The following is a 13246-nucleotide window of genomic DNA, read 5'->3' as shown; positions in this document are numbered from 1 at the left end:
GTTGTAATTGTGTTTGTTAATTACATTTTTTTTAATGTTTATTAATGTCATAAACTTAAAAAAAAATAAATTCCTATTAGACCATATATATTTGTAATGACATTTTTTATAATGAATTATTCAATAAAATAATTAAAGAGAAAAAAAAAGTGATGCAAATATTAACAGAAAAATAATTAGAATATTATTATTTTATTATAATTACAAAAAGAATAACATTGTAAACATCTCACCAATAAAATAATCTATTTATAAATATATATATATATTTTTTTTTTCTTTAAAGATAATATATATATATATATGAAAAAAATTAAACGAATAAAATAAAAATATTACTAACTAAAATAATAAGCCAAGAAAAAAAAAGGATTTATTAAAGAATGTGAATTTGTTTATATTAATCATGAACAATTTTTTTAAATTCATTACAAGTTAAATTTAATATTTTATTATTTTCTAATAAGTTAATTTGTTTTTTTAATATAACTATTAAATCGAGTTGTTTTTTAAAAGCATGTATTAATTCCTTTTTTTCTTTTGATAATTTATTTATATATTCTTTTTGGTTACTCTTATCAGACGAGTTTTTGTCTATAGTACAACTATTTAATAATATTTCTCCTTTGTTTTTCAAAACATTTTTATAATTTTCAATTTCATTAGAATATTTAGTTATAATATCTTCTTTTTTCTTAATTAATATATTTTTTTCTTCAATTTTTTTTTCTAATTTTAATTTTTCTTCTTCTAAATTTTTAATTTTTGTACTATTTTGTTCGTCCTTCTCAAACAGTAATCTATTTTCTTCCTCTAATGTTAAATATTTTTCATTAAGTAAATTATACAGTTCATTAGATTCTTCTATTTTTGTTTTCATCGAATTTACTTTTTCCTTTAATTTTAACTTTTCATCCATTAATTCTGTATTGATTTGTTGAATTTTTGTTTTTTCTTTTAATTCTTCATTTAAAGAATTATTTAAAACATTTATTTCTTCATTTAAGTTTTTAATATATATATTTAAATTATTCACTTCATTTTTTCTTTCTTCCTTAATGTTATTTATTTCAGCTTCATGAAGATTTTTTAATTCTTCTAATTCTACTTTACGTTTTACTAGCTCTTTATTTATTTTTTCTGAATCTTCAGTTTCTATAATTTTTTTTTTTTCATTTAATTCGTTGTCATAATTGTTAAAAAGAGTACTATTACACTTTTCATTATTTTTTAATTTTTCAATTATGGTGCTTTTTTTAACAAGAACTTTTTTTTTTTTAACTCCCTTTTTTTTGTCTACAAGAAAACTTTTTTTTTCTATGAATGAATCTAATATTTCATTTTCTGAATCTTCTTTTAAAATTTGTTTATTTTCGTCATTTGGTTCAACATTTGTTTCATTATTATTATGTAAGAAATCCGTTTTACTTAATTGTTCTTTGAGTTTTTTTTTTTTGGTTTCATTTTTTTTTGTAATTATATCATTATTGTTAAACTTATTATCTATTTCATCATTATTGATATTAAATTTCTGTATAATTCTTTTTACAATAACTTTTTTATTTTCATCGTTGTTTATTTTTAGTGATAAATTATCTGTATCACCTGTATCTTTTTTTTTAGGATTTTTTTTTTTTATTGTTTTTTCTCCATTATCTATAATACTATCTACATTTTTCTCATTTTTAGTTTCTACTTTTTTTTTAACTATTTTAATGCTAGTGAGTTTTTTCAAATTATTTATTTCATCCTTTTTTTCTATATTTTTGCTTTCTAATTTAAATAAATTACTGTTTTTTAGCTTATTAGTAGACATTTTATAAAAACATATTTAAAAGAAAAAGTCAGCAAAAAAAAAAAATCAAATAAAAAGTGTATTAATAAATATAAATTAAATACTAATTATTCAATAAGTAACTTTGAAAAAAAAAAAAAAAAACTAAATTAAAATACTAAAATAAAAAGGCTTATATATATATTTATTTATTTTATTTTTTCTTTAATTAATAAAAAATCTTTTAATAATTACCTTGAACAAAATATAGATGTGTGCATAAAAGCAAAAAAAAAAAAAAAAAAAAAAAAAAAAAATTTATTTTTTTTTTTTTAGTATGTATTACAAAAAAACGTATGCGAAACACACAATTTTATTATTAAATGAAAATTTGAAGATTTACCATATATCATTAACAACAAAAAAAAAAAAAAAAGAAAATTGTAAAATCGTAAAATAAAGATAAAATAAAATAAATAAAGTATTTACTTTTTAATATTCGATATTCATTTTCACTAATTTTATTAATTTTTCATATAAATAATATCATTGTATTCAAAAAGTTTTGTTTTTAAAATATTATAACTTTATATATAAATAAAATTTTGATTTTTTTTTTTTTTTTTACTTATATATAGCATATATTCTAGACAAACTTTACAATTAAAGAAATACATAAATATTTTTATATATATAAATATTTATATATATATATTAAGCTCATTTTATGAATCCTTATATTTAAACATTTAACTCATCATCTTCACTATTATCTGAAGCATAATAATAATATTTTTTTAATGCATTTTTTTTTTTATTCAAAATGGTTAATCTTTTCATTTTCAAAATTCTCTCTTCTTCCACCATATTACTATAAAAATTTTGAATTTCTTTTTCTAAAATGTTATAATCTATATCTTCATTTAATACATAAAAAGTTTTGTATTTATATAAAATGTTCTCAAATGTTTCATTTTCTTCTTTATTTAGTCTTTTTAACGTATTAAATAATTCCTTATAATAATTATTACCATGTAATTCATTATTTTTTATATTAAATTCTTCATTTTGTATTATATCTTTGTTTTCATTAATGTTAAAAATTTTATGACTATTTTCTTTCAACTTATTTTTTCTACTTTCTTTTATTAAAATAGATATTTCTGATTCATTTTTTTCTATTTTTTTATTCTCAACTTCACTACTAATTATTTCATTATTTTCAATTTTATTATTTTCAATTTCACTATTTTCAATTTCACTATTTTCAATTTCACTATTTTCAATTTCACTCTTTTCAATTTCACTCTTTTCAATTTCACTCATTTCAATTTCACTATTTTCAACTTCACTATTTTCAACTTCACTATTTTCAATTTCACTCTTTTCAATTTCACTATTTTCAACTTCACTGTTTTCAACTTCACTATTTTCAATTTCACTCTTTTCAACTTCATTATTTTCAATTTCATTATTTTCAATTTCACTATTTTCAATTTCATTATTCTCATTTCTATTTTTTTCATTTTCATTACTTTCATTTTTATCTAATTTTATGAAGGTTTTTTTTTTTTTATAACTATCTTCAAAGTTACAATGAAATGAACTTTCACTTACATCATTTTTAATTTTATTATCGTTGTATGATTCATCATATTCTTTAAGTGAACTTATATCTTTTAATTCATCTATAATTTTCGAGAAATTTATTTTTAATATGTTTTCTTCAGAATCTTCTGAGAATACAAAATCTTCTTGATCCTTTATCTCTTCTTTTTCTTTTTCACTTTCTCCTGTAATATCTTTTTTTTTTTCTATATTTTCTTCTTTTTCTTCTATATTTTCCTCTTTTTTATTTTCTATATTTTCTTCTTTTTTTTTCTCTTTTTGTTCTTCCTCCATTATATTTTGTTCAATCATTTTTTGTTCAATCATTTTTTGTTCATCTTTTTTTTTTATTTGTTCACTCTCAATTTTTTCTTTTTCTATATTTTCATTTTTTCCTCCATTCTTTTTATATTCATTACATTCATTTGTTAAATCTTTATCATTCAATTTTTGAGAATTAATTTTATTTATTTTACTCAAATAAAATTTAGCATTTGTTATTTCACTTTTTAACAACTTTTTTTCAAGAATAAAAAGTTTTTCCTTTATTTTTTCTTTTTGTTCTTTTAAAATGATATATTTTTTATCCATATTATTCATATCTACTTTAAAATTTTCTAATTGATTAAAAAAGACACTTTCTGTTTCTAATAATTCATTAAGTTCATTAATGGTATTTTTTATCTCATTCAACATTTTGCTTTTAAGTAAAATTTTCTTTTTATTTTTCAAATTTTCTTTTCTAATATTTATATTATCTATTTCGCAATTATGTTGATTTATATCAATCATTAATTTCTTTTTTTTTTCTTTTATGAAGTTAATATTTTTTTCTAACTTCAATCTTTTTTTTTTTAAAAAAAATATTTGTTTTAAAGAATTAGATATACTTAAATTATAAGTGCTCATGTACTTTCTGATTGTAAATTCATTTATATTATTCTTTTTTTCAATTTTATTATTTTTCATTATATTATCATTTTTAATATTTTCAGATTCTTCCTTACTTGAACTATATAAGAAATTTTTTTCAGATACATTATTAATGTCTGATATAATATCATTTAAATTTTCCATTTCTATTTTTTTTTTTATTTCATTTTCATAATTTATATTATTTTCTTCTTCAAAATCTTTTATATTTACTTCATTTAATTGAGGATTTGTATTTTCATTAGTAAATATATTAATAAAACTATTTTTATCATCTTCTATATAATTGTTCTCATATAAAATTTGAATAATTTTTTGTAATTTTATAATTAAAACATTTGTAAAAACTTTTTTTTTATAAAAATTTTCATATATAGTTTTCAAATGGTGTGACATATTTTTCATTTTTTCTTTTCCTTCATCAACTTGTTTTTTTTTCTCATTTATATTACATATTGAATTATTTAGAAAATTAAAATTTGCATTTATTTCTGATTTTCTTAATAGTAATATATTTAATTCTTTATTCTTATCATTTTCTAAATTATCTCTTTTTTTTAATGCTTCCATTTTTTCAATTTTTTTTAATTCAATTTTTTTTTCTAATTCTTTTATATCATCATCGATAGTACATATTTTATCTTTAAGCGTGTTTAACTGCTCGTCATATTTCAACGAAACATCATTTATGCATTTATTTACATTTTCATTTTCTTCTTCTATTTTTTCTTTTTTTTTTATAATATTTTGTTCTTCATCATTTATTTTCTTTTCTTTTTCTAAAATTTTCAATTCTTCATCATGAAGTTCTTTTCTTTTTTTTTCAATATATTCTTTTTGATTTTTATTCTCTTTTTTTTTTTTCAAATAAATGTTACGTATAATAATTTTAAACATATTGCAAACATAAATTTTCAAAAGTAAACTATTATTATAGATGTTTTTTTTTTTTTTAAATAAATGAATAATGTAATCTTCAATTTTCATTAACATAGTATTGTAATTCAATATTTTATTTTGAATTATATCTGCAACATCTAATTTTTCGTTTATAATAAGAATTTTTTCTTTTTCTTTATCTCTTTTTCTTTTTTTTCTTATATTATGAATGTTTAATAATAATTTGTAAATTAATTTATCATAATTATATTCGGCTTTTAAATTGTATATTTGTTTACAAATATAAGAATGATAAATATAAAAGTATAAAATAATTAGTATGTTCTCATTTACATTATCTTCGTATAATTTTTGAAAAATATTTTTTAAAAAATTAAAGTTAACATTTTTCATATCATTAAAAATGTTTAGGACAATATTTAAAAAATAGTTTAATTGATCTTTATAATTATAAAGCTGTTCTTTATTTTGAATATTTGTTTCTTTTAAGAAAAAATATTCATCTTTTGTGTCTTTTTTAACTACTAAAGAATAGTTATTTTGTATATCTATCAAATAATTATTTTCATCTTGCTTACCTACATTATTATTCATATTTTCACAGTATTTTTTTTCTAAATAATTATAATTATTGTCATTATTTTTTATATAGTTAAAATTATTTGATTTTATTTCATTTAAATTATCATAACGTTGTGTCATTTCATTATTGTTGATTTTTTTTTCATTTCCATTTACATTTTTATATATGTCTGTTTCATCTATTTTATTATTTATATTTTCATAAATTGAACAATCAGATAAAGTTTCAAAATCATAAATGGAATTATTTTTTTTGAGTTCATATAAATTATTATATTTTTCATGACGTTTCTCATTTTCTCTATAATTTAAAATATCTTCACTTTTTTCTTCAAAAATATTAGTACAAACTTTCTTTATTCTCAAATTATTTCCATATAAAAGTTCATTATTTTTTTGTAATTTTATTTCTTTTATTTCATTAACCTTATTAGGTGTTGAATTTCTTCCTTTTCCTTTCTGATCTGAAGATTTAATCGACATTCCTTCAAATAAAGACATTCTCTTATGATTTTATTATAAAATTTTACATGTTAAAAAAAAAAAAAAAAAAAAAAAAAAAAAACAAAAATTAAAATCAGTATTCTTAGCACATTTTTTAGATATACCTTTTTTTCAGATTTAATAAAATGCTATATTTAAAGAAATTTTTATAAAATTCTTTTTTAATTTTTTTTATTACCTTAATTTAGGAAAAATACTATATATATATATACATATATGTAAATATATTAATTGTATGTTTTTTTTTTTTTTTTTTTTTTTTTTTTTTACTTTTATAAAAAAACTTAAATTTTTATGTATACAAAAAAATAAAATTATAAGAATTATCTTACAAAAATTTATCTTAATAAAAAAAAAAAAATAAGAATTTAATAATTTTTTCTAAATTACTAGATTTAACTATATATTTTTTTTTTTTTTTTTTTTTTTTTTTTTTACTTTTATAAAAAAACTTAAATTTTTATGTATACAAAAAAATAAAATTATAAGAATTATCTTACAAAAATTTATCTTAATAAAAAAAAAAAAATAAGAATTTAATAATTTTTTCTAAATTACTAGATTTAACTATATATTTTTTTTTTTTTTTTTTTTTTTTTTTTTTTTTTTTTTTTTTTTTTTTTTTTTTTTTTTGATATGTTTTATTTTAAAAAATATTTTTGGTTATTTTCTATACCTTTCTTTTTATTTAAATTTAAAATTTTTTAATTAAACTGAATAAATGTTGAAAAAATCTATTAAATGGAACTATATACTTCCTTTTAATAATTTTTTTAAAATTTTATTTCCTTTTTTATGATATCTTTTATATTTTTAATTTTTTATTACATTATTAAAATTGTTTATGTCCTGTTTTAATGGATCATTGATTTTTTGTTAAATTAAAATTATATAAAGTATGTTAAAAATATGATAAGGTTTAAAAGAGTAAATTTTTTTTCTTTCAACCATTTGTAACCTATATTTTTTACTTTTTTGTTAAAGATTTTAAGTTATGAAAGTTACAAAAAATTAACATTAAAATTTTGAGAAACCTCTAATTCTATTATTTTAATTTTAAAAAATAATTATTAAAAAAAAAAAATGACCTAAAGTATTAAGAAATAGTTTAATTTTTAAACTTATATGATTAAAAAGTTTAAATTTACAAAAAATATTCTAATTTTTTTAATTTTCTTTTTTATCACAATAATTTTTTATTTTATAAGGAATCTTATTTACGCATTTAAATACTTTTAAAATACACGCATCAACATATTCTATATTTTTAATAGTATTATAAAACACAATTCATATCTAAAATAAATAAAAAAAAAAAAAAAATGAAATAAAACATAAAAATAATGCATTAACTTTTTTTTTTTTTTTTTTTATTCAATGGAATAATTACATTAATAAAAATTAAAAAAAAAAAAAAAAAGAAGAAAAATATATATATATATATATAACTAATTTACACATTTCTCTACATTTAAATGAGGTGATTTTTTTATTAAAATTTTAAAAGTAACTTAAAATAAGCCAAAAAAAAATATGTATATTGTAATTCTTCTTTTTTTTTTTTTTTTTCTATTTAAGTTTAATTTGCACACGGAATATAAAATGCATCTAAATATCTATGTGTAACAGTTGGCCTCTTCATATATATCCATTGTAAATTTATAGTAGAAAAATAAGAGAAATTTTTAAATATTTTTCTTTTATAGCTTTTTTAAATATTTATATGGTGGAGTAAAATTTTGTTTGTTTTTTTTATTTTATTTTTTTTTTTTTACTGTAGGTTTTGGTTTTATAAATTCCTACTGTATAGTTTTATAATAATGCACATCTAAAATTTTTGATTGGGAATTTTTTTTTTTTTTTTTTTTTAAATCACTAGAGAATTAGTATTTACAACGGTTTTTGTTCTCATAAAACATCTAGAAAAGAAAGAAAAAATCCTTAATTTTTTTTAAGTAGAAATCAAAATTATTTTATAATAATATTTATATAATATATTTCTTAAAATTTAAAATAAAAAAAAAAGAAAAAAGAAAAAAAAACTAAATATTAGAAAATGAAAAATTGTTTATATTTTCTTTGTTCTCTATAAAAATATTCATTATTTCAATATTAAATTTTTTGATTTTAAAACAGATATGACTTTTAATTAAAGATAACTATAAAAAAAAAAAAAAAGGATAGATTAATTATTTTTTCTTAAAAATATAAGAAAATTTTAAAAAGAAAAGAAATTTATAAATGAAAATTAATTCATTTTTTTTGTTATAATATATATTGTTTGCTATTTTTATATATCTTTATAAATTTTAAATATAATATTTATTCTAAAAATAATTAGATTTTATAATTATATAATTATTTTCCTTTTTTTTATAAAGAGAAATTTACATGTTCCTTTGTCTGTATATTTACACCTTTTTAAGTAGATTCATTTGAAATGTTGTCAATATCAAATTTATAAACTTAATAAATATATAAAATATATTTTAGAGTTTTTTTTTTTTTTTTTTTTTATTTTCCCTTTATTTTTATAATTTTTTTATTGTTATATGTAAATTAGTAAATATATATATATTTTCAAATCTTATAAAAATTAAGGTATAAGAAGAAAAAAAATAAAAAAATATATTTTAAATAATGAAAGAACATGAAAATTTAGAAAGACTTAAAAAAAAATTGAATCCATTTTTTATTATTTTCCGTAAAGATGAAGAGAATGAATTAAAAAAATATTCTAAGAAAAATTATTTTATTAATATTATAAAAAATTGTAAAACATCATCAAATCATTCTACAGACATTGAGACGAATAAATCAAATATTTTAATGATTAATAAGATAAATAATAATACAATGAGACTATTTAATATTTTTAATAAATATAATGGAAAGGACACTTTAGAAAAAAGAAAAGATTTTATTAATAGGAATATGATAAAAAACAAAGAATTTAAATACAGTTATAATAATTTCTTAGCTCAAACTTACATATATTCTAAATATTTTCAAAATGTATTAAATAAGAATGTTCTCACAAATACAACCAATAATGAAAAGGATATAGATGAATTAGAAAATGAATACATAATAGTTAATAAAGTTTACACTATAATTCAAGAAGATACTAGTACATTTATATATATATATTAGTTTTTTTTTTTGTTAAAACATGTTAATATTTTAATTTTCTTTAAAATTTTAAGTGTTTTTTTTTTTTTTTTTTTTTTTTTAATTTTTAACCTTTTTATTTTTTTTTTTTTTTTTTTTTCCGTGATTTACTCTTATTTTATATTACTATGTTGTGTTTATTTATTTTATTTTTTTTAAAACTTTAAAAATTGTTAATTAACAAATTTTAATAAAAAATAAAAAAAATTAAGTTATAAATAAAAATATATAATGAGAAATTTTTAAAGATTTGTATATTTACATATACATATATATATATATATATAGCTTTTTTTTTTTTTTTTTTTTTTTTTTNTTTTTTTTTTTTTTTTTTTTTTTTTTTTTTTTTTTAATTATTTGTTTAACACATTTTATTAATTCATAGAATTTATAGTATTTTTTTAAATTAATGGAATAATATTATATATAAAAGTATTAATATTTTAGCAATCGCTTATATATATATATATATATTAAATAATAGCATAAAATAAATAAAAAATATGTTAATATATGCTTATAATATGATTATATAATAAATATAATTATACAAAAACAAAAAAATTGGAATAATTTTGTAATATAAAAAAAAAAAAAAAAAAAAAAGAAATATTAACTTTAATTTTATTCTATAATTTAAGCTTCATTGAAGACATATAATATGAATGGAATAAATGACATACTTACTAATGAATCTATTTATAATAAAATATTAGAAAAAGAAAAGGATTGCTTTCAAGAAATATTACTAAATGAAATATGGGATATATATGAAAATAAATTAAATGAAAATGAATTGAATAATTATGATACAAATAAAAATGTAATTGATATTAATAATTTTATTTTTTCAAATCCTCATAATAATATTTTCAAAAATTATGAAGATTTAGAAGATTACAACAGTACTAATAGTTTATTAAATGATAATGAAATTACAAAAATAAATAATAAAATTGAAAATAATAGTAATTTTATTAGTGGTATTAAGAGTTTAGATATTAAAAATTTTATGAATTTTAATCCACTGTTTATTAAAATATATCATGAAAAAAATAATAATGAGAATAAAAGCAAATATAACATCCAGAATGATTCAACTAATATAAAAAAATTTGAAAGTGATCATGAAGAAGGAAAACAAAATGAAAACAAATCAAAAAGCAAAATAGATTCTGATGAAGATAAGAAAGGAAGAAGTTATTTTTTTTCTGAAGATAGTGATGATGCTATTTATACTCCCAAAGCTTTGAAATTAAAAAAAAAAAAAAAAAATTATTTATCAGATGAAGATAGTGATATTCAAAAGAGTTCAAAAAAAAAAGATACTTTTTCAAATGCTTATGAAGTATTGGTGAAAAGAAAAAATGAAAAGAACGAGGAAGCAATTCAAGCATTTAATTATATTAATGAAAAAAAAAGAAATAGAAATGTGTTGAAAAATAATAATAATAAAAATGGAATAAAGGATGAAAAAAAAAAAAGTTCAAAAAAAAATAATGATGATTCAAATGATGGATATGATGAAATACCAGAAAAATATTGGCCTTTAATTGATCAAGGAGTGGAAGTAAATATAATAAGATATGCATTAAGTATGAAAATGAGTTCTAATGAACAAGTTAAAGAATCGGATATCATTGGCTTATATGACATTAAAAAAATTATAAAAGATAAAATTGTTAATGCAATTTTAAGACCTGATTTATTTACGGGTTTAAATAGAGCTGCAAAAGGAATATTATTATTTGGTCCTCCAGGTACTGGAAAAACTATGATAGCAAAATGGGTTGCATCTTTTTGTAAATGTTCTTTTTATAATGTCAATACCTCTTCATTATTTAGTAAATATATTGGAGAAACTGAAAAAATTGTTACAAGTTTATTTAAATGTGCAGAATTAGATAATCCTTCTATTTTATTTTTCGATGAAATTGATTCTTTGTTAGGTGCAAGGAAAAAAGATGAAGATGATACAACAATACGAATTAAAAATCAATTATTACAAATGATTGACGGAATAAATACTAAAAAAGATATTATTATTGTTATCATTGGTGCAACTAATAGACCTGATATGATAGATGATGCTGCTTTGAGACGTTTCAATAAAAGAGTATATATTCCCTTACCAGACTTTCAAGCGAGAAAGGAACAGATTCGTTATATTATCTCAAAACATACACATTCTGGATTTAAAATGACAGAAAATGAATTAGATACCATATCAGTTAAATTAGAACATTGGAATGGTAGTGATATTTATCATCTTTGTTCAAAATGTTATGAATATGTATATGATGATGCAATTGAACAATATAATGGAATACAAAATATACCTAGTACTTCAAGTTTTCGTGCTATTAAATATGATGATTTTATTAAAGCTATGACTCAAGTTAATACATCTTATAAAAATGTTTTTGATTATGATGAATGGAGTAAAATGCATAGTTCATTGTAGTTTCATAACTAACCTATTTTTACTATATAAAATTCCAATTTTTTTTTGTTTTTTTTTTATAAAGATTATGTTTATCCATTAAAAATTTGTCTAAATATTTATTCTTATAAAATATTTTTATATAAATTATAATAAAGTAAATTAAAGTATTTTCACATTTTTATTTTATTCTTCTATTTAAATATATATAAAAAAAAAAAAAAAAAATTCATTTTGAGTTTTAAGTTTTATAATTATTTTATAATTTTTTTTTTTTGTATCTTCTATAGTTTGTTTTTCTAATTTTTTCTAATAATTATTAATTTAATGTTGATATTTTTATTTACATATGCTTATTTATGAAGTTTTTATTACTTTGTTTTATTTTTATTGTGTTACTAATTTATAATATATATAATTTCTAATTTTTTATACTCCATTTATTAGAAATACAATTTTTAATAAATATTTTTAAAATGTTTTCACTTCTATATATATATATATATAAACTAAATATTCTATTTACAGTTGTTACTATTTAAACTTTTTTACGTTCAAATAAATATAAAAAAAAAAAATTCATACATTATATTATATATGTTATTCAATTGTATTTTTACTATTTTAATATTAATTGTTTGAATAAAAAAGTATAAGAAATTTCTTTTTAAAAATACAAATCCCAAGAGTTATGTTTTATTTAAGACATTCTATACATTTAAACTTTGTCAAAATATATTTTTTTATAAAATATTAGAATCCAAATAGATTCTTAAAAAGTAATCGTATCTCATATATATAATATATTTTTCTTAAAAATATAACTAGTAAAAAACTACATTATGAGAAAAAAAAAAAAAAAAAAACATTCTATTTTTAATTAAATATTTTAAAACAAAAGTTTAAAACATTTTTGTTAAAGAATATAATAAAAATATGAAGAAAAAAAAAATATATATATATATATTTAGTGTATTTTATATAGGAAAAACGTGCATAGAACAAATAAACAAAAAAAAAAAAAAAAAAAAAAAAAAAAAAAAAAAAAAAAAACAAACAAAAAAATATAATAATAATATAGATATACACTCATATAAATAAATATAAGAAAAGAAAAAAGGAGAATTTTCATATGTATGAGAAAGATACAATTAGCCCTAAAATAAATATAAAGAATGCATATATATATAAAAAAAAAAAAAAAAAAAAAAAAAAAAACTTATTGCATGAAACGTTCTATTAAATGTGAGAGAATGTTATTTATATAATATATATATTATTTATAACATATACAAAAAAAAAAGACAAAAAAAAGGGCAAAAAAAAGGACA

At 16.2% G+C, this 13246-nt stretch overlaps 4 protein-coding genes across 4 annotated transcripts; 2 read left to right on the top strand and 2 right to left on the bottom strand.

The window, feature by feature from the left end:
- Nucleotides 1-400: 400 nt before the first annotated feature.
- PGAL8A_00058800 (conserved Plasmodium protein, unknown function) lies at nt 401-1816 on the bottom strand (the record flags this gene model as incomplete). Its single annotated transcript, XM_028674615.1, has 1 exon — nt 401-1816. One exon carries the CDS (start codon nt 1814-1816, stop codon nt 401-403), a length of 1416 nt encoding a protein of 471 aa, XP_028530950.1.
- A 699-nt stretch (nt 1817-2515) lies between these two features.
- Nucleotides 2516-6298, bottom strand: PGAL8A_00058700 (conserved Plasmodium protein, unknown function; the record flags this gene model as incomplete). Its single annotated transcript, XM_028674614.1, has 1 exon — nt 2516-6298. One exon carries the CDS (start codon nt 6296-6298, stop codon nt 2516-2518), a length of 3783 nt encoding a protein of 1260 aa, XP_028530949.1.
- A 2643-nt stretch (nt 6299-8941) lies between these two features.
- On the top strand, nt 8942-9454 carry PGAL8A_00058600 (conserved Plasmodium protein, unknown function; the record flags this gene model as incomplete). Its single annotated transcript, XM_028674613.1, has 1 exon — nt 8942-9454. The coding sequence occupies one exon, from the start codon at nt 8942-8944 to the stop codon at nt 9452-9454; it is 513 nt and encodes a 170-aa protein (XP_028530948.1).
- A 679-nt stretch (nt 9455-10133) lies between these two features.
- PGAL8A_00058500 (AAA family ATPase, putative) lies at nt 10134-11936 on the top strand (the record flags this gene model as incomplete). Its single annotated transcript, XM_028674612.1, has 1 exon — nt 10134-11936. One exon carries the CDS (start codon nt 10134-10136, stop codon nt 11934-11936), a length of 1803 nt encoding a protein of 600 aa, XP_028530947.1.
- Between the last annotated feature and the right edge of the window lie 1310 nt (nt 11937-13246).

This window comes from Plasmodium gallinaceum, assembly GCF_900005855.1.
Source record: "Plasmodium gallinaceum strain 8A genome assembly, contig: PGAL8A_v1_42, whole genome shotgun sequence".
NCBI classification, from domain to species: domain Eukaryota; phylum Apicomplexa; class Aconoidasida; order Haemosporida; family Plasmodiidae; genus Plasmodium; species Plasmodium gallinaceum.
This window is presented reverse-complemented; position numbering and strand designations above follow the sequence as displayed.